General features: G+C 38.8%; 2 protein-coding genes across 5 annotated transcripts in view; both read left to right on the top strand.

The window, feature by feature from the left end:
- LOC109073909 (retinoblastoma-like protein 2) overlaps positions 1-3,586 on the top strand; it is a 29,532-nt gene extending 25,946 nt beyond the window's left edge. For all 3 annotated transcript variants that reach the window (XM_042753584.1, XM_042753585.1, XM_042753586.1), the window contains 3 exons: positions 506-720; positions 955-1,119; positions 1,222-3,586. In XM_042753584.1, coding sequence (XP_042609518.1) covers positions 506-720; positions 955-1,119; positions 1,222-1,395 — 554 coding nt within the window. In that variant the 3' untranslated portion in view covers positions 1,396-3,586. The remainder of the gene's footprint in view (positions 1-505; positions 721-954; positions 1,120-1,221) is intronic.
- Positions 3,587-12,242: 8,656 nt separating this feature from the next.
- Positions 12,243-18,644, top strand: LOC109073918 (sal-like protein 1). Of its 2 annotated transcripts, XM_042753583.1 has the most exons (4): positions 12,243-12,310; positions 12,424-12,607; positions 13,664-16,983; positions 17,134-18,644. In XM_042753583.1, the coding sequence occupies exons 2-4, from the start codon at positions 12,565-12,567 to the stop codon at positions 17,515-17,517; spliced, it is 3,747 nt and encodes a 1,248-aa protein (XP_042609517.1). In that variant the 5' UTR covers positions 12,243-12,310; positions 12,424-12,564; the 3' UTR covers positions 17,518-18,644. The 2 variants fall into 2 exon arrangements, with proteins under 2 accessions (XP_042609517.1, XP_042609516.1); XM_042753582.1 differs by having other exon boundaries at positions 12,250-12,607.
- Positions 18,645-23,514: the final 4,870 nt, after the last annotated feature.

Below are 23,514 nucleotides of genomic sequence, written 5' to 3'. Positions count from 1 at the left end.
ATAAGTCAAAGTAATTAAATTAAATTAAATTAAATTAAATTAAATTAAATTAAATTAAATTAAATTAAATTAAATTAAATTAAATTAAATTAAATTAAATTAAATTAAATTAAATGATTTCAAAGTTGATACTGGGAATTCTCAGATTGAATAAACTTATAAATTTCAGATTTTCATATTTAATACATTGGGTTTCTTGCATCCCTGTGGTATTTCTGTAGTTGTAGTTCATGTAAAATGAAAAATATAAATGAATTTCTCAATTATTTTAAGAACTAAAAATGTGTGAATGTAGTAATAACAGCGTAATAACAGTAACATTTTTTTTTTTCACATTTACTCATTAATGAGAAGATACAGCCTGGTTTTAGTAGAAAAATATTTTTGTTATGACTCTTTTATAGGCTGACATACCACCAGGTCCAAATGGACCCGTGAAAGCAGAAATCGTTCACAGGTTGTAATGTTGTTCATTACAATGATTTCCTGTTTTTCTGTTTTGCAGCCAGCGGTGAGAGCAGTCCTGTGTCCATGCGCTCCAGCAGCACTCTGCCCATTCCCCAGCCCAGCAGTGCCCCATCCACCCCGACCCGGGCCCCTGGGGGCCCCCAAGAGCAGGGGGAGGAGAGGGGAGACCTCATCCGTTTTTACAACCATGTCTACATCAAACAGATCAAACGGTTCGCTCTGCGTTACTCCAGCAACTCGCCAAAAAACAGGGTAACTATTGCCTGTTTTTTGTATTAATTCGGTCTTAAGCCAATCACCTTTTTTCTATAGCACTTCATAAAATTCAAATTTTCAAAGCAGATTCACAGGAAAATATCCGAATCAATGACACAAACTTCTTCAAATTCAAAGACAAAGTCAAATTCTGCTTTAAAGCAGCTCTTAAATGGCAAGTGTCATTATTCTGCTACAGATTTATATCTGCAGCTGTGTGTGCATTTGCAGGCTGAAGCTCCTCCCATCTGTCCGTATCCGTCACTCCGCATTGGCTCTCCACGCCGGGTGCTCCTGTCCCACAATCACTCCATCTACATCTCTCCACACAAGACCGGCAGCCCAATTTCTCCTCGAGACAAGATCTTCTACTACGTCAGCTCCAGCCCATCCAACGTAAAAGAACAAAACGTTATCGTAAAAACATTTCCTGTTCAGAATCACTCTTCAGATTCATCAAAACGTAGTTCTTAAACTATTTGTCACTTTATCCCACAGCGGCTGCGAGAAATTAACAGCATGATCCGAACGGGTGAGACGCCCACCAAGAAGCGAAGTATCGCCCCGGAGGAAGAGCAGCAGTCTCCCGCCAAAAGGCTCTGCCAGGAGAATCAGACGGCTCTGCTCAGACGCCTGCAGGATGTGGCCAACGACCGAAGCTCCTCCCGCTGATGAGTCCACAACATCAACACCTGTAAAGATACAAGTCGGCCAAAATGTCAGTCTCGAAATGTCCTGTCCACACAGCAGCTTAGATGGAGGCTCAGATACTCGAATAATCATGTTTGAATGTGCAACTCCAGTCAAGCCTGTATTCTAGAGAGCACAGCAGTCAGGTTCTGGAAGCAAAAATGCCATTCATGTTATCCACAGGGAAACGGAATTTTAACAATAACTTATAAACCTTTAAAGAGAAATCGACTTAACACTCAGAAGTTGTTAACTGATGGTATATGCCTTTGTTAAAGCCATTAGTTTGCATTATTTCAACTTATGTTTTATACAATCATGTTTAACGGTTGAATCCCTGGTGAAAAACTACATTACCCATGATACTGTACAGAAAACTCCACCAAAGAGTCGCAACCAGCAAATCGCCCCAAGTGAGCAAATTCTGAAACTTCTGTCATAATTTTTTGTGTTAATTTCGTTAACGAAACGATGACAAAAAATGTTCGTTGACGAGCTTTTTTCCCATGACTAAGATGTAATAAAGACGAGACGATAATAAGGTCAATAAACTATAACTATGACAATATCAACATGCAATTTCATTGACGAAATAAGACAAGACTAAAACTAGGCTAAAATGTTGAGACTTTTAGTCGACTAAAACTTGACTAAAACTAAGTAGGATACGCTTGACTAAATATGATAAAAACTAACAAGGACATTTAAACATGGGAGTAAGACTAAGACTAAATTGAAAATATCTGACTAAATGAACACTAATTTGCACACCCTCATGTCGTTACACACTTGTATGAGTTTCTCTCTTCTGTTGAACACAGAGGACATTCTGAAGAATACTGGTAGTCAATGGCTACCGTCTACTGTTTGCTCACCAACATTCTTCACAATATCTTTCTTTGTGTTCAGCAGAAGAAAGAAACTCATACAGGTTTGAAACAACAGGAGCGCGAGGAAATGATGACAAGAGTTTTCATTTTTGGGTGAACTATCCCTTCAAGCTAAGTGGGGGTTTAACTTTTAATCTTGCTGTAGTATTGTTGTCATGGAGACACTGTGTGTTTCCAAATATGGTAAGGGACGTAACATTTAGGTCACATGCTTGAGGTATTCGGCCAATCACAGCGCACTGGATAGCTGGCCAATCAGAGCACAGCTTTTCAGAACGAAAAGCTTGTAAAAATCAATACGTTTCAGAAAGGCAGGACAGAGAAGTGCAACAATAATGTATGATATGTGGAAAATCATTTGTTTTTTTTAACCTGCGTCACTGCGTAAACATTTTATTACACCAAATACACCAAATAATGTTATTTTTAGCAACGTAATATGACCCATTTAAATCCATGATATCTTGTGCTTCTCTGCATGTCGTGTTTGGGGCTCCTTTGGACAAGAGCTGTGTGAAAATTTGTCAAAATATCTAATTTTGTGTTAAACAAAAAGAAAGTATGGGATTTGAACGACATGATCATTTCATTTTTGGAAGAAACATTGCTTTAAAGCCATTTTTAATAAACAGACAGGCTACAAAAAGCTTATCTAATCAATCACAATCAAGCTGATCCACCGCGATCAAACAGTGATCTCAAAAGAATATTTTGTTGACAGAGTTTGTTTAAAATGCTCGGATGTGTCATAAGACTGAAGGAGATTTGAAGCACTTAACGACAGATTTGTTTGCAGATGAGTTTACCGTGTGTGTTTTATAAAGAGTTATTTTTCATAAAGAGTTTTATAATGTATAGAGATGTATGTGAACTCGATGTGTCTGTGGATTTGCTGTCTTGTGTGTGTGTAAAGCTGGTTTATATATTTATGCTGTTTTTCTAACTGTAGTTCGTTAGACGAATAACATCAGGTAACAGTCATGTTATTAGTAGAAGTTGAGTGCTTTTTAATGTATTTATTTGCCTTGTTATTCTCTGGATGTATCAGATGTGTTAGAATCATATTTCCTCTTCAGTTTTGAAAGGAATTTATTCAATAGTTTCTGCTTGTTAACATAAGATCATGTTTCCTTCCCTCATTTCTGAAAAATGACGTGTTTGTTGTAAGTGCCTTTTTCCTGAACCTTTTGCCTTTCCTGATAATCTCTCTGCTGTACTGAGTCTAACACAGCGGCCCAGCATTAAATTATCCTTCCTATATTAATAAACATTTTTTAAGAAAAAATATCTCAAGTTGTGCTATTTAAGTCTACACCAAGTCGACTCTATGTTGTTTTTAACCAGGTTATAGTCTGAAATATTTGATTAACTCAGACTGTGTTGCAAATATCATGAAACATTTGCTAATGCAGTGTTATTTTAGTTTATTTTTTATTTATTTTAGTATTATATATTATATACTTGCTATAGATAGATAGATAGATAGCAACATTTCTTATTTTTGTCAAGTTTAGGCTTTTCATCTAATATTTTTATTTGATTTATACTGAAAATATATTTTTGTAAAAGTTTAGTGTTTTTATACAGTTAGTTATAAAGCTTATAAAGTTAGTATTTTATTTAAAAAATACCACTTAATTCATATTTCTTTTCCAGTGAAAGAAAAAAAACTGAAAATGTATGATTTGCAGTGTAGGCTTATTAAATGTTTTACATTATGGCTTATAAACTATTTGCAGCTGATATCACATCAAGTTCTGTTATATAGAACTTGAAAGTGGGGATTAAAATAAATAGTTTGTGCTTTGTTGTCTCTGTATAATACATTTTCCCAGCAGATGGAGCACTAGAGTTATTGATTTGTATTATTATACCTTCACAAACAGGCATGTTAAGGCCTCTAAAAGTGACTTATGCTAATGCTTCTAGTGTAATCAAGCTTGACTTATATATTTACCAAGCTTTATTAATGATAGTTTCTACAGATAGATGCATGTAGATTAAACATGCTTAAAAATTAATGAATTTTCTAGTTATTTCTCAAATCTACATCACAAGCACAAGAGTGGATGTACTTCCTCATGTCCTCTCAAAGACTGAAAAGGGACAAAAACTAACAAATGCTGTCAGAAAATAAAACAATTAGATGCTTTTAAAAATGAACTACATTCAAATACAATATAAAAGCAGACCAGGACAGGATGTGTTCTTGTATTTTAACCCAAACAGGGCAGGAATGTGGCCTGATGCCACATGTGATGTGTCATCAACAAACTTCAAAGCTTGTGAAGCAGACACAAAGCGCCTGTACTGCCTGGGCTCAAATATCGCGGGGTTATTATATCTAGAACACACTATGATAATACAAATCACACAATAAGCAGCAGTGAGCTGGAGCCAGATGACCTGAATCATCTTAACTGACTCAGCATTACTCATAAACCCACTGTATGAATTTAATATCGAAACCTCCCTCTCAGCAGCCAGGGGATAAATAAAGTCTACTCACTTTAATGTTGAACGTTTGAGGGGAAATACAGAATGAATGTCTGAGAAACTTAGTACACCGCCTGTACTTCAACAGGTTTAACCGTTTTCCTCTGGCAAACACAACGCTTTAAAGGGGTCATTGGATGCAAAATTACATTTTACATGTTGTTTGAACATATGTGTGTTGGCAGTGTATGTACACAACCATCCATATAATGATAAAAATCCACCCAGTGTTTTTTTTTTTTTTTTTTTTTTTTTAAATCTTGATAAATCCAAACCCATTTCTCGCCGTTCTCAGGTTCTTGGCAGAATGACGTAGTTCTGCACAGGCCCCTCCCACAATTGTTGACCCAGCAGACAAGAATGACTCCTAAACAATTGAGGTGTTCTGTTGATGGATGTAATAATGAACATAGCAGTCGTCATTTAGTCCCAACATCTGAGCCGCTGAAGACGCAGTGGACTATGTTTGTTTTTGAAGGGAATGCGCCGATCCCTGATCTACCTAAATGCATCTATGTTTGTATGAATCATTTGTGATCCAGTTTCACCTACAGAAGAAGTGAGTATACGTTTTTTTTTTTTTTTAATGAATCTTTGCAAATTGCTTTTAAAGTGACGTGACATACAGCCAAGTATAGTGACCCATACTCAGAATTTGTGGTCTGCATTTAACCCATCCAAAGAGCACACACACAGCACTGAACACACACACACACACACACACACCGTGAACACACACCTGGAGCAGTGGGCAGCCATTTATGCTGCGGTGCCCGGGGAGCAGTTGGGGGTTCGGTGCCTTGCTCGAGGGCACCTCAGTCTTGGTATTGCCGGCCAGAGACTCGAACCCACAACCTTAGGGTTAGGAGTCAAACTCTCTAACCATTAGGCCATGACTTTTCCTAATAATATACTAACTAACAAGTTTCACAATTTAACCATCTCTCAGAGAACTGCCCTCACCCCAAGGAAGAGAGGGGCGGGGTCAGCAGAGCTCATTAGCATTTAAAGGGACATGCACCGAAACGGGTCTCTGTGAACAGAACTGTTTTTGACGAGGTAAAAAGGGTGTTGTTTTACACTACCGTTAAGAAATTTTAACCAAAATGTTATAGACTTTTCATTAAGACCCTAAAGAATCATATCAACTTGTGGAAAATGGGCATCCGATGACCCCTTTAAGTTTTTGCGATTGTACAAATGTAATGAATATTTAATGAGGAACATGGAAGGGCGGTTTCTTTCTGGTTGTAGCTGAATAACTTGCTGTATCTGTGACTTAGGAGCAATCGATCATGAATAGTTTTAATACTTACACTATACAGATGGCAAATATTCATCTGCTGCTTTTGCTTATTTATTTATTTAAAATGTGACTCATCACCGAGGGGTCAAAAGCTAAAAGGTTTCATTAGAAAAGAAGCAAGATGAATATCTGTATATGCATATGGGCAGCATCCATCCCAGCCTCTTCAATATCTGATATTGTTCTTATATGGAATTACTGACTTCATTGTCATGCTCCTGTTTATGGAGTTATGCTGTAAAAATCTGTTCTTAGTCATGCAGGGATAATTTATGGAGTCTCCTATTATTAGCGATCAAACATCAAGACATTTTCTAATGGCTGAATAGAACGGCTGAGGGACACCTGTGTTGATTTGACCTCCATCATCATTGTGGAAATGATTCAGAGCTTCTGGGAACTGTGTGTGAGTCTCAGCGCTTCTGCTCCCGAGTCTGAATGAAAGTCGGCCATAGCTGAGGCCGTGAGTCAGTGTGTGATCTCAGCGTCTGAAATATGACCACATGCTGCTTTCAAACGGCTCATTCAGCATCACTAAGAGCCCGGGATGCTTATTATGTTGCATTTCATTCAGTGGCCTCAAAAAGAATCGGAATCTCATTGGATTGGATTAGATTTAAAGGGGTCATATGATGTTACTAAAAAGACCATTATTTTGTGTATTTGGTGTAATGCAATGTGTTTATGCAGTTTAAAGTTAAAAAAACACATTATAATGACTAACTTTATTTCAAATTTGATTGGGAATCCCGTTCATTTTCTTGCCTCTGCGTAAATGATAAAGTAGCATTTAATAAAGTTTGACCAGAGAAAGTCTAACAGAAAATACATTCACATGCCCATATTCATTTTTTTCTCTTAAATATTTATTCTCTCATTCTTTACATCACAGCAGCAGTGGAAACATGGAGGCAGTAAAACACAGGCTTGTTTTGAGGTAATCCATTGAGCTGATATTCCTGAAGAAATATTCATTCTGTCACTCACAGACCTGTCAGTCCTGAAGTCGCACCCCACCGCTGGCAGCTTTAGGGGCTGGATTTAGCGCGCCATGACAAACACAGCTGACACATCATAAATATGTGCTACATTTATGCAGATGTCAGACAATACCCGTCAGTAATGGCTGCGTGCTCTCGTAAAAACAAAAATGAACAGAGCAAACCTCGCAAGTTTAATTCATCTCCAAGGCCAACCTTAAGAACATTTCCATGAGATATTTGCCCTCGATCAAATGTGGAGCATTTACCTGCTGGTGAACGATCGAGAGCAGTAAAAAAACACAGCCAGTGAGGAAGATGTTATTGCTCAGAGCTTGATCTTTCACAGCTCAGGTCTTCTCAGTTAGGTTTTTCATCTTAGAGCTGTGAAAAAAGGCACAAATGAGACACCTGTTGACATACAGTAAGAGTATAGAGCTCTGAGATGAATGTGGATACCCTATCAGAGAACTGATGAGAAATGTTTGAGTTCGTATGAAGATCTGTGTTTTTTGATCTGAATCTATAGACGTGTGAGCATTTATCCTCTCTCTATAGAGTTTCCATTTGTGATTTTCTCTTGGGATTACAGGTGACATCAAGAAAATCCTAAAACAAGATATAGACCACAATAGTAACACTTTAGATTAGGGAACACATATTCACTATTAACTATGCCTCAATAAACTCCTAATTTTCTGCTTATTAAGTGTTACAAAGGTATAGGTGTTGAGTTTAGGTATGGGGTGGATCGAAGGGATAGTTCACCCAAAAATTAAAGTTCTGTTATTAATTACTCACCCTCATGTCGTTCTAAACCCGTAAGACCTCTGTTCATCTTTGGAACACAAATTATGATATTTGTGATGCATTCTGAGAGCTCTCTGACCCTCCATGGACAGCAATGTAATTACCACGATCAACGCACAGAAACATAGCAAGGAGAAGGTAAAATAATCCATGTGACATCAGGGGTTCAACCGTAATTATATGAAGCTACGAGAATACTTTTTGTATGCAAAGAATATAAAAACGACTTTATTCAACAATTCGTCTCATCTGCGTGACCCTGGTGCCATTTTGGAGAGTATCCACTGAATGCAAACACCATATGCTGTTCTGTATCAGCTGTGCCACGCGCACAAAAAATATTCTCGTAGCTTTGTAAAATTACGGTTGAACCCCTGATGTCACATGGATTATTTTACCAGTCTCCTTCCTAAGTTTCTGAGCCTGGATCGTGTTACTTACATTGCTGTATATTTGAGGGTCAGAGAGCTCTCGGATTTCATCAGAAATATCTTAATTTGTGTTCTGAAGATGAACGAAAGTCTTACGGGTTTGGAACGACATGAGGGTGAATAATTAATGACAGAATTTTCATTTTTTGGGTGAACTATCCCAAACTAAAACATGCTATATGCTAGCAATATGTAATATGCAGCTTAAAACTAAAAAAATACTAATAAACATGCAGTATGCTAGTAATATGCAATACCCAGCTTAATAGTAAATTTTGTCCCTAGACTAAAGTGTTACAACAAAAAATAAAGTATTAAATGCACTATAACCTAAAAAGTTTAAAAATCTAAATTAACTTGTTTTATTCACTAAATACATTCATTTATAAAACAGAAACTACATTATATGGGTTAAATCAGGTATAGAAATACCACTTTGAACTAATAACATTTGCAGTGTGCTGTTAATGTTCAAATTCTTTTATTGTTTGTCTTATTAAAAAGAGTGGCAGGGAATGAATGTATTTCTCTCTTGTCTTTTAACACTATGAAAATGAGCGTAGTATTCCAACTTTCATCTGATGCTTTTGTGGACTGTCTAAGTAGCTCAGTCTTCACAGGATATTGAGGAAGAGTGAAAAAAGGGTTTAAAGGCAGAACAAAACCCCAGACAAAACAGCAGTGACAGGCATCAATCCACACATACAAACTCATATAGAATATACTGGGAATAGGAAAATGAGCAGAATCAAAATTAAAAGAACCCTTAAATCCGCAAATAAATGCCAGTGTATATAAAAATACATATGGCTAAATAAAAATGATTTTAAAAAGTAATAATGCCAGTTTATTGAAATAAATCACAGTTTAAAAATACAGACTGAATTTGAAAAATAAATACATAAATAAATAAATTGCCCATCGACTAAGTTTTATATTCTCTTTTTTAGAAGTCTTAAAAAGACATTTGCTTTATACTACCATAATAATTTTGTTATTGATTGATTGATTGATTGATTGGTTGATTTAAAATAATTTACTTTTATTCAGGGAACCTTAAATTTTTCTATTTCAAATAAATTGGAGTAATGATGCTGAAAATTCAGCTTGAAATCACAGGAATAGATTACATTGTAACATATACTCACATAAAAACAACCATTTCAAAGTAATAATATTTAACAACAGTAATGTGTGCCTGTATCATTAAAAATGTTGTTGCATGTTAACACCTCCTTCAGAATATTGTACCAAGTATATCATTTCAAAACAAAATAGTTTAGAGTGAGTAGGAGATATATATACTGTATGAACATAGATTAGCATATAGACAATGCATTATTAATGCATTACTAGTTTCTCTTGACCTACATTTTGCAATTTATATTTTAACAGCAGAAAATGAGCTGAACTGAGTTAGAGTGCACCGTAAAATGTCTTGGAATCTTCTTGAAAACGAAGTTGCAGTATTAAATAATACTGCAATAGTCACGAAGCATAAAGGTTGCTTCCACAAAAACAGTTCAACCAGAAAACGCAAAATGATGTGTAAAAGTGGCTGTGGCTTAGAGGAAAACAAAATATTCCCGAGCAGGAAGTCCAGGTGGATAATTATGCACGTATAGTGTGAAAATATTGGTGTCAGACAGTGCTGGCATGCTGTGTTTGTTTTTTAGGAAGTGGAGGTGTCATTTGTCCATATCAAGTCTGTTGCTAAGGACCCTAGGCCACAGATAATAGCGCTCCCGCGCAGCCCTTCATATCTAATGACTGTAAAACATGACTCATATGAGTGCAGTATGAGCACCTGGTGTGCTCCCGTTCACACAAAACCAACATATGTATTTATGTATTTGTGCGCCGCACAGAAGAACCATGAATCAAAAGATCAGGTGGACAGTAATAGTCATGTTCACGCACCATCAAAGAGCAGAGGAAAATTCCTCATGTATAAGGTAACCGGCTTCGGTCAACACTTCATTGTTCACAGCAACACAAGCTGCGGAGAAGAAGCGACAGGTAAAAATAACTTGTTTACATCACAGTGGCATTTAATAAAATCCTGTTTTTTTGAAAACAGACAACCATGCAAAATATATCATTAGGGCTCAGTGTGGCTCATCATCTATTAATGCATTTGATTATAATGACTTGTACTGGATGCTGTGCAAACACACAGTAAACTTTTAAGGGTCGAGTGTGTGTGTGGTTTTAGAGGTGAATGAGTGAATCAAAAGTGGGCTGGAAATAATGAATGTGTGTTTGTGTTGCCAACTGAAGTCACACCATGCTAAAAATAATTTTAGTTTGTAATGCAGACTGGCTAAGCAGCACTGAAATATGAATGATATAATTTCCCTTCTTCTTTTGTTATTTTGCTTCCATTTTATTTTTACTTTTTTTAACAGAAAAGCCCATCTAACATCATTTATTTGTAAACAGAACAGAAACCTGAAATGAGTTTAAATAAAGCACGTAGCATAATTACGCTTTAAAAAAGAAAGAAGAAAACAAAAATTACAACTTTATTCAACAATTCATTTGTCAACAGTCTGTGTCTCTCCATATCACCATATGCTGCGTATGCTCTTCTGTATGATCAGCACCACAAGGATGCGCTGTTTTCTTTCAAATCAAAGCTAAATACACATAGAAACAGTGCATCCTTGTGGCGCGATGACACAGAAGAGAATATGGTGATATGGAGAGACACAGAGGAGACCGTTGACAAAGGAATTGTTGAATAAAGTCGTTATTTTGTTTTTCTTTGCTTACAAAAAGTGTTCCCGTCGCTTCATATAACCCAGATTGCACGTCTGATGGCAGATGGAGTATTCTGAAGATGACTTTCATACCTTTTATGGATTTTATGACACTGTTATTTACTTAGCAGTCTATGGGACAGTCACAAGCCTCCCGGTTTTCATCCAAAATATCTTAAATTGTGTTCCGAAGACAAACAAAGCTTTTACGGGTTTGGAACGACATGGGGGTAAGTGATTAATGACTACATTTTCTTTTTGGGGTGGAGTATCCCTTTAAAGGCTCACTGGAGGGAAGAATAGGCCTATCAATGAATAATAACGACCTGAATTTCGGTCTACTTCTCACACAAAGTTGTCGAACATCTTCAGAAGACGTATCATAGCGCACAAGTCTTGTAGACAACATTAATGACACTTTATTGTGATTCTGCGTCCTATGGATGCTTGAAGATTCCCTTTTCATTAATGAATATCGTGCAAAACATGTTCAGATCTTCAGAAAGAAAGCCATAGGGGTTTGGATGACATGAGGGTGAGTAAATGATGACTGGGTTATGGTTAGACCTTTTGTTACATGCTGTAATTATAGACCAATAAAAACTTTGGCAAAAAGTTTACAGTTGAATTTTACATTTCAAAGTAGAGACTGATTTTCCTGGAAATTAAGCATTTCTTAACTGCACACACTCTGTATAAACACTCTTTTCAGCAAAACTATAGGTTACACTTTATAATAAATTCCATGACGGTAATAATTTCATTTATAACTTAATGCTTAACAGATGATTAGTTAAAATACATTGGCATTAATGTTTGATGCTGTGTAAAGTTTAATTAACTATTTTTTATGTTTAGCATGATGATGTTTGTAAATGACTTATTAATGAAAGATATATTATAAAGTGTTACTAGGAAACATCACTGTGGTTTTGTGTTGCTGCTGGTGAAACAATAATCCTTTACATTAGCAGCCACTGATTCATGCGCTCATACACGCTTTAATGAGCACAGTCTACGCCTATCTGAAAGACACTGACCAATAGGATCGCTGATGTGCGTGGCTGTGGACCGCGTTGGCCAATAGGAATATCGAAGGGCGGGGCTGAACTCTCTCAACGCTGTCAAAGATTTTCCTCATGGATTTGCGGTCTTGGAGTTGTCATGCTTTGAGTTGGGGGAGTGTATTTAATTTGGATATTGTGATCGACAGTTCGGTGATGTATGAACGGCTTTCGCTTATACCTTATTTAATTCGTCTTTGCTGAAATCACTAAGATTAGCACATTCCTTTGTGGTAATCGCAACTTCATTTCTGACAACTTTATTTCTCAGTTATGATGAATATGTAGAGAGTCCCGCGGTAGGTTCACCCTGACCGGGGCTTATTGACAAGGATGCTTTTGGTTGGACACTGATTCATTTTGATGAGGACACTTGTGGATTCTTCAGGGAGAAAAACAGGTTTATTCCAGCATGTCCCGGAGGAAACAGGCTAAGCCACATTATGTTCTCATCGGTAAGTTTTCTATCACTTTCTGAACTAGCATGCTGAAGGCGTTTGATCAAAGCGCGCAAATTAAATAAAGTTAGAAAAAAGTACGGAATTTGTGTAACATTTCTTTCTTATACACGAATTTTAATACAAAGCATCTACTACAATTTTTTCTTCTGTATGTATGCACACACACACACACACACACCACAAAACGTAGACAATACTATTGAATATCTAAATATCAATTGTTGTGTTAAATTTCACCATATTAAAAAAAAAAAAAAAAAAAAAAAAAAAAAAAAAAAAAAGTAACATTCCATTAAAATTGTGACACCCAGGAAATAACATGATTTGTAATTTTACCAGCATGGTGGGAAAACAATTAAGTTCTCATTTTGAAATTCCTATTTTTTTACAAAAATTGTTGCTTCCATCAATCATTTAACTCTATTAACAAAGTTTTTAGAAATGTTCAAATAATCTCTTATTTTTCTTGAATTAATGGGAAATAAAAATGTATCAACATCTAAAAAAACTAACATTTTGTCACAAACTAGCTAGTCCCTATTAAGTGGGGCTAGTTTAATTTAGGTTAGTGTAATCTGCAGCTCTGTTTCTAACAACCCCAACCCCTGTTGCCCATTAATTTTCATAAAAATAAATAAATAAAAAATCCTTTGTTGTAAAGTGTATAGAAAAACAGACCTTATTATACCCTATTAATAGATACTTTCTGTTGTTAAACTTTACATTATCTGCTTTATAGTGGACAAAAAGTTAAATCTATAGGATATCCTATATAAGCACTTGAAACAAAACTGTTCTTTTTACATAATTTGAGATCAGTTTGAAAATGCCATAAAGTTATTGTAAAATGTTAAATACTCAGTGTGCATATGATGTTATACTTGGTAACTAGGAAGTAATTTTATAATAAGAATTGTATTTTCCCACTATGTCATGAATTATGTTACATCTGAGATGCATGCTACTGTATCTACTGTCTTTTACATTGAGTTGTTATCTAATATGATCTTATATAAAAAAATGAATATCTTTTTTCTTCTTGAAATTCAGATCATACAATGGAGAATGACCCCACTCCAAACTGCAATGTCCATATCTGTGAACAATGCTGTGCTGAATTTTCCAGTACAACAGACCTATACCAACACCAGAAAGACTGTTCAAAAGATCAATTAGTTCTAATAGTAAGTGAAAACGAAAGCCTAGATTCTCCACCTTCTGGCCTCAAAATTAATTCACCATTCTTCAACGAGGAGAATTTGGATGGAGTGACAAGTAATGACCATACAGAAGAACTTTGTGACTTTTCTGATGATGGGACATCAGTGGAAGCTGACAAATTCTTACACACTTTTAAAAACAGCAGTCATGACATTGGCAAAAAGTCTCATTTATATCATGATAATGAAAACAGTGATTATGCTGATGGCTTTAGTTCAGAATTCTCAACTATACTACCTCAAGAGAATACCTTACTTGAGTTATGTAAATTATCAGCCATTAATAGCAATGTCTTCATTGAAAACCTAGAAAACACCAAAGTTGCTGTTGCTCAGTTCTCGCATGAAACAAGTTTAAATCTAAAGACAAGTTGCAGAAACACTAGCTATAGCAAAATGGCTGCCTCTGGTTTGATTGAGCAGCTGTTAACACTGCAGGAACAGCAGGTGCAGCAGTTAAAACTAATTGAAGAAATTCGATGCCAAATAATGCTATTAGCAGCTCAAAATTCTGATACACCTGTGGCCACAAATAGCTACAATGGTCTGTCTCAAACCAGTTCACTGATAAAACTTAGCTCACACCTCTCTGAACAACTCACAGCAGCTGCTGGGCTAGTAGAAAACCTAGCTGCTAATGTTAAACCATCTAAACATGTTATTTCACAAAACAACCAAGATGACTTAAGGGGTGATAAAGGAAACTTCCAAATGACTGATGAAAACAGAGGCAACCCATCAAAGGTTTATAGTGATCTGTGTAGTAATCAGTCTTTGAATGGAAACACAGTCAGTGTTACAGCTGATGGCACAGCTCATTTAAAAAATCCTGCACAATCTCCTGCTTCAATTACAGATGGGATTCTAAACAAACTTGAATTGCCCCATAAACCAAACAGCTTTAATATTTCTGCAAACTCCTTGCCTAGTATTGGTGCAATTGTGGAGGACCTGAATGCTTTGACTGCCCTAGCCCAGCATGGGAAAGCCAAACCCCTCAATGTAAGTGTATGCGAACACAAGAGACCATCTGAAGACTGTATATTTAAGCACAAATGCAGGTTCTGTGCCAAAGTATTTGGAAGTGATAGTGCTTTGCAAATACACCTGCGCTCTCACACTGGAGAGCGACCCTACAAATGTAACATATGTGGAAATCGGTTTTCCACCCGTGGGAATCTCAAAGTCCACTTCCAACGTCACAAGGAGAAGTATCCTAACATACTAATGAATCCTTATCCGGTTCCAGAGCATTTAGATAATGTCCCAACCAGCACAGGTATTCCATATGGCATGTCTCTGCCTCCTGAGAAGCCTGCTCTAAACTGGTTGGATAGTAAACCTTTAGTGGGTAACTCACTTGGCTTTAGGCTGCCATCATCTTTGCCAAGTCTTCTACCCATCATTAAAAAAGAGGAGGAAGGGGTATCAATAACTAAACATCATAGTCCTGTTGTCAGCGAGGTCTGTGAGAGAAGTAATGAACATCAAAAGGGATTTGCTTGTAGCCCTCCTCTAGTTCCAAATGAGAAATTTCAAGAGGTTACACAACCCTTGAGTGTTGCTACCTTACTAAGCTCCTCATGGGAGGGTTCAAGAGATGACATTGCTATTAATACCTCGGCCAATACAACCTTAATAACCAAGCTAAAATCAGAGCAGATTGAAACCAAATTTCTTTTTGGAAGTTTTCCAAATCCTCCTGGAGCATCTGAGACTTCAAAGCTGGAGCAGTTAGTGGAGAACATTGACAAGAAGTCTACTGACCCCAATGAGTGTGCAATCTGCCACCGGGTTCTTAGCTGTCAAAGTGCCCTTAAAATGCATTACCGCACCCATACCGGAGAAAGGCCATTCAAATGCAGAGTGTGTGGACGGGCTTTTACAACCAAGGGCAATCTCAAGACACACTACAGCATTCATCGTTCCATGACACCTCTTAGAATACAGAATTCATGCCCAATATGTCAAGGAAAGTTTACAAATGCAATGGTTCTACAGCAGCATATCCACATGCATATGGGTGGTCACATTCCTAATGTCCCATTGAATGAAAGCTGTGCAGAACCCATGGATCAGGATGCTGACTCTGTAGATGATAGGACCTTGGAAGAGGATAACTTATCCAGTGAGAACATGGATGTTATGGAAGGTGAATCTGATTCAAAATACCCAGCCTCTTTACCGGACAGTCTATGTTCTTCCCCTGCTTCTTCTGAGTTTGCCATAGTAACTGGGTCAGAGAGTCAGATTGCAGTTTCGAATGTGGAAAATTTGTTAAACGCCGATAAGTTGACTTTGAGGAATGGATCAGTGGATGGAGACTGCTCAACCCTGCGATTATCTTCACTAGATAGTGACCATGAGAGTGTAAGGAGAAGGATTTCGGCCATCACTGAGATGACACCCTCCTGGAATCCATCCTCCCCCAGTGGCTCTGCTTATGAAAGGCAAGGATACACTACAACTGACAGAAATCTGAAATCTGCTGAATCAAAAATCTCAAGCCTACAGCCAAATCTTACAGTGTCTAGATTACTTTATGGAACATCTGGAGATACACCAAAAGATAGCTTGACCATGATTTTCCCATTTAATGAGCATGGATCCCTAAAAAGCAATGTTTGTGATATCTGCAACAAGACATTTGCCTGTCAAAGTGCTCTGGATATTCATTATCGAAGTCACACCAAAGAGCGGCCATTCATCTGCACTTCGTGCAACAGAGGGTTCTCAACCAAAGGTAACCTTAAACAGCACATGCTTACCCACCAGATGCGAGAGTTACCTTCACAGTTGTTTCAGCCAGCAAATCAGATCCTGATTTTTCCAACAAACCAGTTTCTACCCTCCATGGAACCAATTATTCCCTCAAAAAGGATTGACCACAATGGGCTCATCAAAAAAGATCCTAAAGATTCACACACAGGTATAGTTAGCTCAACAGCTTCCACATTGCCTGTACTTTCTGCACCAAATTTAACAGCAACACCACTTCGGCAAACAGCTAAACAGCATTTCTGCCACATTTGTGGGAAGACCTTCTCTTCTTCAAGTGCACTGCAAATTCATGAAAGAACCCACACTGGTGAGAAACCCTTCGCCTGCAACATATGTGGACGTGCATTTACCACTAAAGGAAATTTGAAGGTACACCAGTTAAAAGATGATAAAGATGTTCACTCACCTTTTTTTGTATAGATTCAGTTGTAGCATTCCAGATACCTCATAGCCAATTACCTACTTGCATTTTGCATAGCCAATTACCTACTTGCATTTTGCATCTTGTTTTCTATCTAGGTTCATATGGGAACTCACATGTGGAGCAGTTCTCCAGCCAGACGAGGTCGCAGACTTTCTGTTGATGGTCCATTCCTTAGATCCAATTCCGAGCAATTTCAGGACTCTTACCCAAAAGATGTTGTGGCTAAAGTGCGTAACGGAAATTCCTTAGGCCTCTGGAGCCAATATACCTCTAGTTGTTTGGGTGCAAGGACAAATGAAATACCTGTAATTCAAAATGGTGTCATACCTCACCTGTCGATTTCTGCTGGGCAACTGGAAAATATAGAAAAATTGCAACTCAACAGAGCTTTACCTTGGCTCGAGAGACTGAGCGAAAATGGTGCAACCTTTCATTTCCGGCAATTGGTAGAAGACAATAAAACAACAGCAACAAATTGAATTTTGTCTTTCAGGGTGCAAACCTGTACATTCAATTGTGATGCAATTTCATATGCATGTTGTTTCTTTAGGATTTTTTTACGTGTACCCTGTGTAGTGACATTAATACAAATTCTGCTGTTGGTTAATGTTCCTTAGGTAGGACAGATCTTCACAACTGAAGTAGTGTTGATTGTATTTTATAAATTAATTTGATGGTTTTTGTTGTTTTGCTGAGGAACATTCTAAGTATTGTTAATATGCAGCTAACATCTTTTGATTTACACTTAAGTTTTTTTTTTTTGTTTTTAATAACTGAAGGTATTTATCCAGTACATTTGCTAAACTCTTTACTGGATTTGTGATGAGGTAAGTTTGTATTATTTAATGGATAAATGAATCCCTATTTCTTATCAAAAACTACTTATCAGTCAGTGTTTCACATTAATATATTTTGTGCTTGAATTATGTGTTCTTTCATACGTACAGTATTTAGATTGTAAATGTTAACACTAAACCATGCTAAAACTATTTCTTTTATTTTTTACCCTTTAAAAAATACTGTGTACATTTATATGTATGTACATTTATACTGTTACATTGGAGGAACTGTTATGTATGACCTTATTTTATGTTGTGGCATCATGTCTTGTATATTATGGCAACTGCATAAGTTCTCAAAGCCATTTTCCATTTCAACTGTCTCTGCATTTGGCTTATACAAAGCATGAATAATTTCATTTCCCTTTTAATTTAAAAGGATTGTGCTTTCGTAATTTTACTTAAAGTCATACCATATGAGTGTATATACCTTCAAGCACCAATCTCCTCTTTCATTGATTTACCTTTAACAAAGAAATTATTCTTTCCCTACTTCCACACAAGCAGAATTCATGCCCTTTCTCTACTGATAAAAATCTAGGTCACCTTGTCCTCTGCATTTACATTTCAATAAACTTACCAATAATAACACATTGTGTTAATACGCAATGATCTTTGCCAGTGGAAGATGATCCTTCTACAACCAAACAGAATAAAAGAGGCCATTCATCGAGTAGGTACGACTCATCAGCTCTACCTCATGTCTGTAAACCACACGGACAGATGGTCAGCAATGGTTTAGCGTTTGTTGTCTGGACTTTGGAAGTCTGTTTAAAAGGTGATAAAATGTGCTATTAGCAAATTGTGAATGTTGTGGTTATTATTACTGTGATCATTGTCATATGGCTAATGTGCTATGATATGGATACTTTTTTAATTGTATTTGCCATCACCACCGATCAGAAGTAGCTGATCCCTACTGAGTCTCTTTCCAAAGATTTCTTCCGCATTTTAATTGTAACAAGAATCTAAATAGGGCATATAAACTTGTGGTCCATTGTGTGCAGAACTGTTCGACTGGACTCTCCCAGCAAGTTCTATTCCTCCGTAGTGACACATCCTGTATAACCAAAAACATTGAGATCCGTTGAGTAATATGTCCACTGAATGTTCACAATAATACTACATACCGAATCCCTCTGTGAATAAGATCTGCCCTCTTAACTGTCAAAGTCTATTAGACACTCTTCTCAGCGCAGAGACCAGCTGACGGGAACCCAACACCATCCCGCCTGCCACCATTAGCATTATAAAATGAGCAATCAGCTAGAATGAAGCTCAAGGGAGTCCAGAGCTCTCCAGATACATATCTGATTCAAACAGATGGGAGGCACTGGAGGTGTAAGCAGGCGGATAAAGACCTGATGGGTGACTAGGGTTCAGCTGATGTTTTACATCCCTAGATCTCCCAGATACATGGATGCTGCCAAAATGGTGGCTTGACTTCTTCCAAAAAGGAAAATGGCAATGTGGAATTATTTCACATAATGTATGAACCATTGCTCGGCTAAACAGTTCATAGAAGTTCAGTAAGTAGAAACTCACAAAAGGTAAGGTGAAACTCACAAAACCAGTCATATGCATGTATGTCCAGGTCATATTTTACCCCAATATCAAAAGAAAGTATAAGACATTATATATAGATTGCATAAAGAAAATAGGACATTTATTTTTCTGTGGTGTGTTATTTTAAAGAAAATACAAATTAATACATAAAAAAGTTATTCTCATACTGCGATTCAAAATAATGATACATCAATTAATATGTATTTATACATGACAGAAGTATTTGTTGCACTGCTTTTAATTTGTAATATAGTTACAAAAATTCTGTATAACAATAATGAAAATCAAAAGAAAAGATAATTTAATAAGAATTATATATATATATATATATATATATATATATATATATAATGTGTTGAAGTAGAGACAATTTAAGGTTAAATGTGATTTGAAAATGTTACAATAAATCTTAATGGTTCTAAAAATAGGTTATGTTTTCCTTATGCAAAATATAGTTTCTTATTTCTTTTCATTTTGAAAAGAAGTGCAGCATGCAATAAATATAAGTAGCACTACACTCATTTACATTTATTTTATATATAAATCTATTTTTACTTAACATGTCAAAGGGACTGCATTATGTTGTGATAGCAATATTACAAGAATTTCAAACAGACATTAGATTAAGTAAAAAAATAAAAATTGAACAACATCATTCTTATGTGATTGAATCTTGCTATATTAGAACTTATTTTGCTGAATTAGGTTGCAAAATATGTGTAACCCTTTCCCATGTTTTAAAGGAAGGACAGTGACATGAAAAACAGAGAATGACACAACTGTCCACAGGCCGGACAGCTTTTTTTTTTTAAAGAACTCATCACAGAGGAACAAAACAGTGCTTTTCCAATCATCACATATTTCTGTTCAAAACTGCTGACATCAACCACTGTTTACAATGCAAAGAAAGAATTTCCTGTGTAAGCATTTTGCCTGCGATCATCACACTTTTGTTGGCCTGACAATGGAAATATTCAATAACAGAGCAACGGCCAAATCTCCAGCAGGGCTTAAATGTATCCAGCCCAAACCCGACTATTGATAACACTGTGATTATGGCATTGTGTGAGGCATCCGTAAGGCTCAGATCATATCTGATCATAAACGCTGTGTGGACTCTTTGATGACCATGGGATCAGTCAGCGCTGCTGTATAACAGAATAACACGCACGGGACAGCTGAGTTTGCCATTTTTTGATTGTGACACACAGAGGGAACTGTATCCCAAATATGGTGGTACTGTAGAGTAGCTTTGCCGACCCTTTGATTGATATTAATTATCATTTAGCTCTTTTCAAAAACTCTTTAATTTTCATTAATTTATTTTGTTAATGTCGGGATAAACGGGCTGGATTCAGTAGCGGATTAAACAGAGCCTTTATTAAGCAGAAGAGACAGAGCAGGTGAATGGTTGTTCCACAGTCCGCTAGAGGAATGCCGTCACCCGATCGAGAGAGGAAGAGGGCAGCGGCGACCGACATCAGCCGAAACAACGACCAGAGAGGGGTGGCTGGTGGGTTGGATCACTAACCCGAGTGACTGTTTGCTCAACAGCCGAGACCAGGGTACCGATGACAGCGTGAGGATTTCTTGAAACTGAATTCACGTGAAAGGAGGTTGTGATAAACTGCTACGAGCACAGGAGCCTGATGACAAGACACAAGGTGAGTACACAGACAAACTAGAAGGTCGGAGCTATCAGTACGAGTAACAACAGTCTGACAACAAACAGAGAAACACAGGGAACTATAAAGGGAAGACATTAGAGGTAACAGGGACCAGGTGGCAACCAATCTAGGTAACAAGCGGAGAAACAAGGAGGGCGGGGAAACAATCAAACAGACACACGCGGTGAACTGTCAAACTATCCAAACTCACAACAAACACTCAGCAACAACCCCAAAAGGCAGGTGATTAGCCCAGAGACCCGACAGTACCCCCCCTCCCAGCGGCGCCACCCGGCACTCCAGGAAGGGTCCTACCTCGTCGCCGACGGAAGTCCTCGATCAACGAGCGATCCAGAATGTCCCGGGATGGAACCCAGCACCTCTCCTCTGGACCATAACCCTCCCAGTCCACGAGATACTGAACCCCCCTGCCGCGGCGCCGCTCATCGAGTAATCTCCTAACCGTATAGGTAGGAGATCCATCCACAAGACAAGGGGGTGGGGGGTTTGGCGATCACAAGCAGGATTAAGGAGCGAAGAGAACACCGGTTTGACCTTAGAAACGTGAAACACCGGGTGAACCCGACCAAGAGTAGGAGGAAGCTTGAGTCTGATCGCCACCGGATTAACCACCTTGGTGATGCGGAACGGCCCAATGAATCTGGGCGCCAGCTTACGAGAAGGCGCCCGGAGAGGCAGATCCTTGGTAGAAAGCCAAACCCACTGACCACACACATAGGCAGGAGGAGAGGACCGGCGACGATCGGCTGCGGTCTTGGTTTGGCCAGAGGCTTGGACCAAGACCCTCCTGACTTTCTCCCAGGTGCGACGGCAGCGCTGGACGAAAGCCAGGGCGGACGGAACCGCTGCATTGGGTTCCTGTGAAGGGAACAGAGGTGGGTTATAACCAACAGCACACTCAAAGGGAGACATACCTGCCGCGGCCACAGGAAGGGTGTTATGAGCGTATTCTACCCAGGAGAGCTGTTGGCACCAGGAACTCGGATTGTTGGATGTCAGACAGCGGAGCATTCTTCCTAGATCCTGGTTGGCCCGCTCGCACTGTCCATTGGTCTGGGGATGGAAACCTGATGACAGACTCGCAATCTGTCTGCAAAATTCCCTCCAGAACCGGGAGACAAACTGGGGACCCCTATCTGAAACTACATCCACCGGCAAACCATGGAGACGGAAGACGTGATCCACCACTAGTTGGGCGGTCTCCCGGGCTGAGGGCAGTTTGGGCAGGGGAATGAAATGAACCGCTTTGGAAAAGCGATCCACCACCGTGAGAACCACAGTGTTACCCTTCGACGGAGGAAGCCCAGAGACAAAATCAAGGGCAATGTGTGACCAAGGGCGGGAAGGGATAGGGAAAGGATTGAGCAGACCATCAGGAGGCCGATTCACAGGCTTACATTGGGCACATGTGGGGCAGGCCAACACGAACTGTCTAACATCCTCGGCCATAGTAGGCCACCAAAAGCGCTGTCGGATGGCAAACAACGTTCTCCGAATACCTGGATGGCAGACCAACCTGGATGCGTGACCCCACTGAAGGACCTCAGAGCGCAGCGCAGCCGGCACCGGCAGCCTGCCCGCCGGGCACTCTCCCGGCACTTGCACCCCTCGACCGGCCTCCTCAACTCGCTGCTCGATACCCCACGAAAGGGCTCCGACCACCACCCCTTCAGGGAGGATAGCTTCGGCCGCAAGCTCCCCCTCGGGGGCCCCGAACAGGCGAGAGAGAGCATCGGGTTTGACGTTCTTGGATCCCGGCCGGTACGAGAGGGTGAAGTTGAATCGGCCAAAGAAGAGCGCCCAGCGAGCCTGACGCGAGCTCAGCCTCTTGGCCGAACGGATGTATTCAAGGTTTTTGTGATCCGTCCAGACCAAGAAGGGCTGCGCCGACCCCTCCAACCAGTGACGCCACTCCCCCAAAGCCAATCTCACCACCAACAGCTCTCGATTGCCAATGTCATAGTTACGTTCTGCAGGGCTGAGACGACGAGAGAAGAATGCACACGGGTGCACCTTCCCGTCACGGAGGGAACGCTGAGATAGAACTGCGCCAACCCCAACGTCCGAAGCATCAACCTCGACAATAAACTGAGCCTCAGGATCTGGAACCAACAGGACAGGTGCAGAGACAAAACGGGACTTCAAAATGTCAAAGGCTACCTGAGCCTCCTGGTTCCATCTGAAGGACACCTTGGTGGAGGTTAAGGCCGTGAGCGGTGCAGCGATCTGACCAAAATTCCTGATGTATCGCCGGTAGAAGTTGGCAAAACCCAGGAAACGCTGCAGAGCCTTACGGGAATCAGGGACCGGCCACTGGGCAACAGCTTCTATCTTAGCGGGATCAGGTTTAATCCCTCTCGTGGAGATGATATGGCCAAGGAAC

The sequence above is a fragment of the Cyprinus carpio genome, chromosome B25, assembly GCF_018340385.1.
Source record: "Cyprinus carpio isolate SPL01 chromosome B25, ASM1834038v1, whole genome shotgun sequence".
Lineage (NCBI taxonomy): Eukaryota > Metazoa > Chordata > Actinopteri > Cypriniformes > Cyprinidae > Cyprinus > Cyprinus carpio.
Note: the sequence above shows the minus strand (reverse complement) of the source record. Positions and strands in the feature narration are given on the sequence as shown.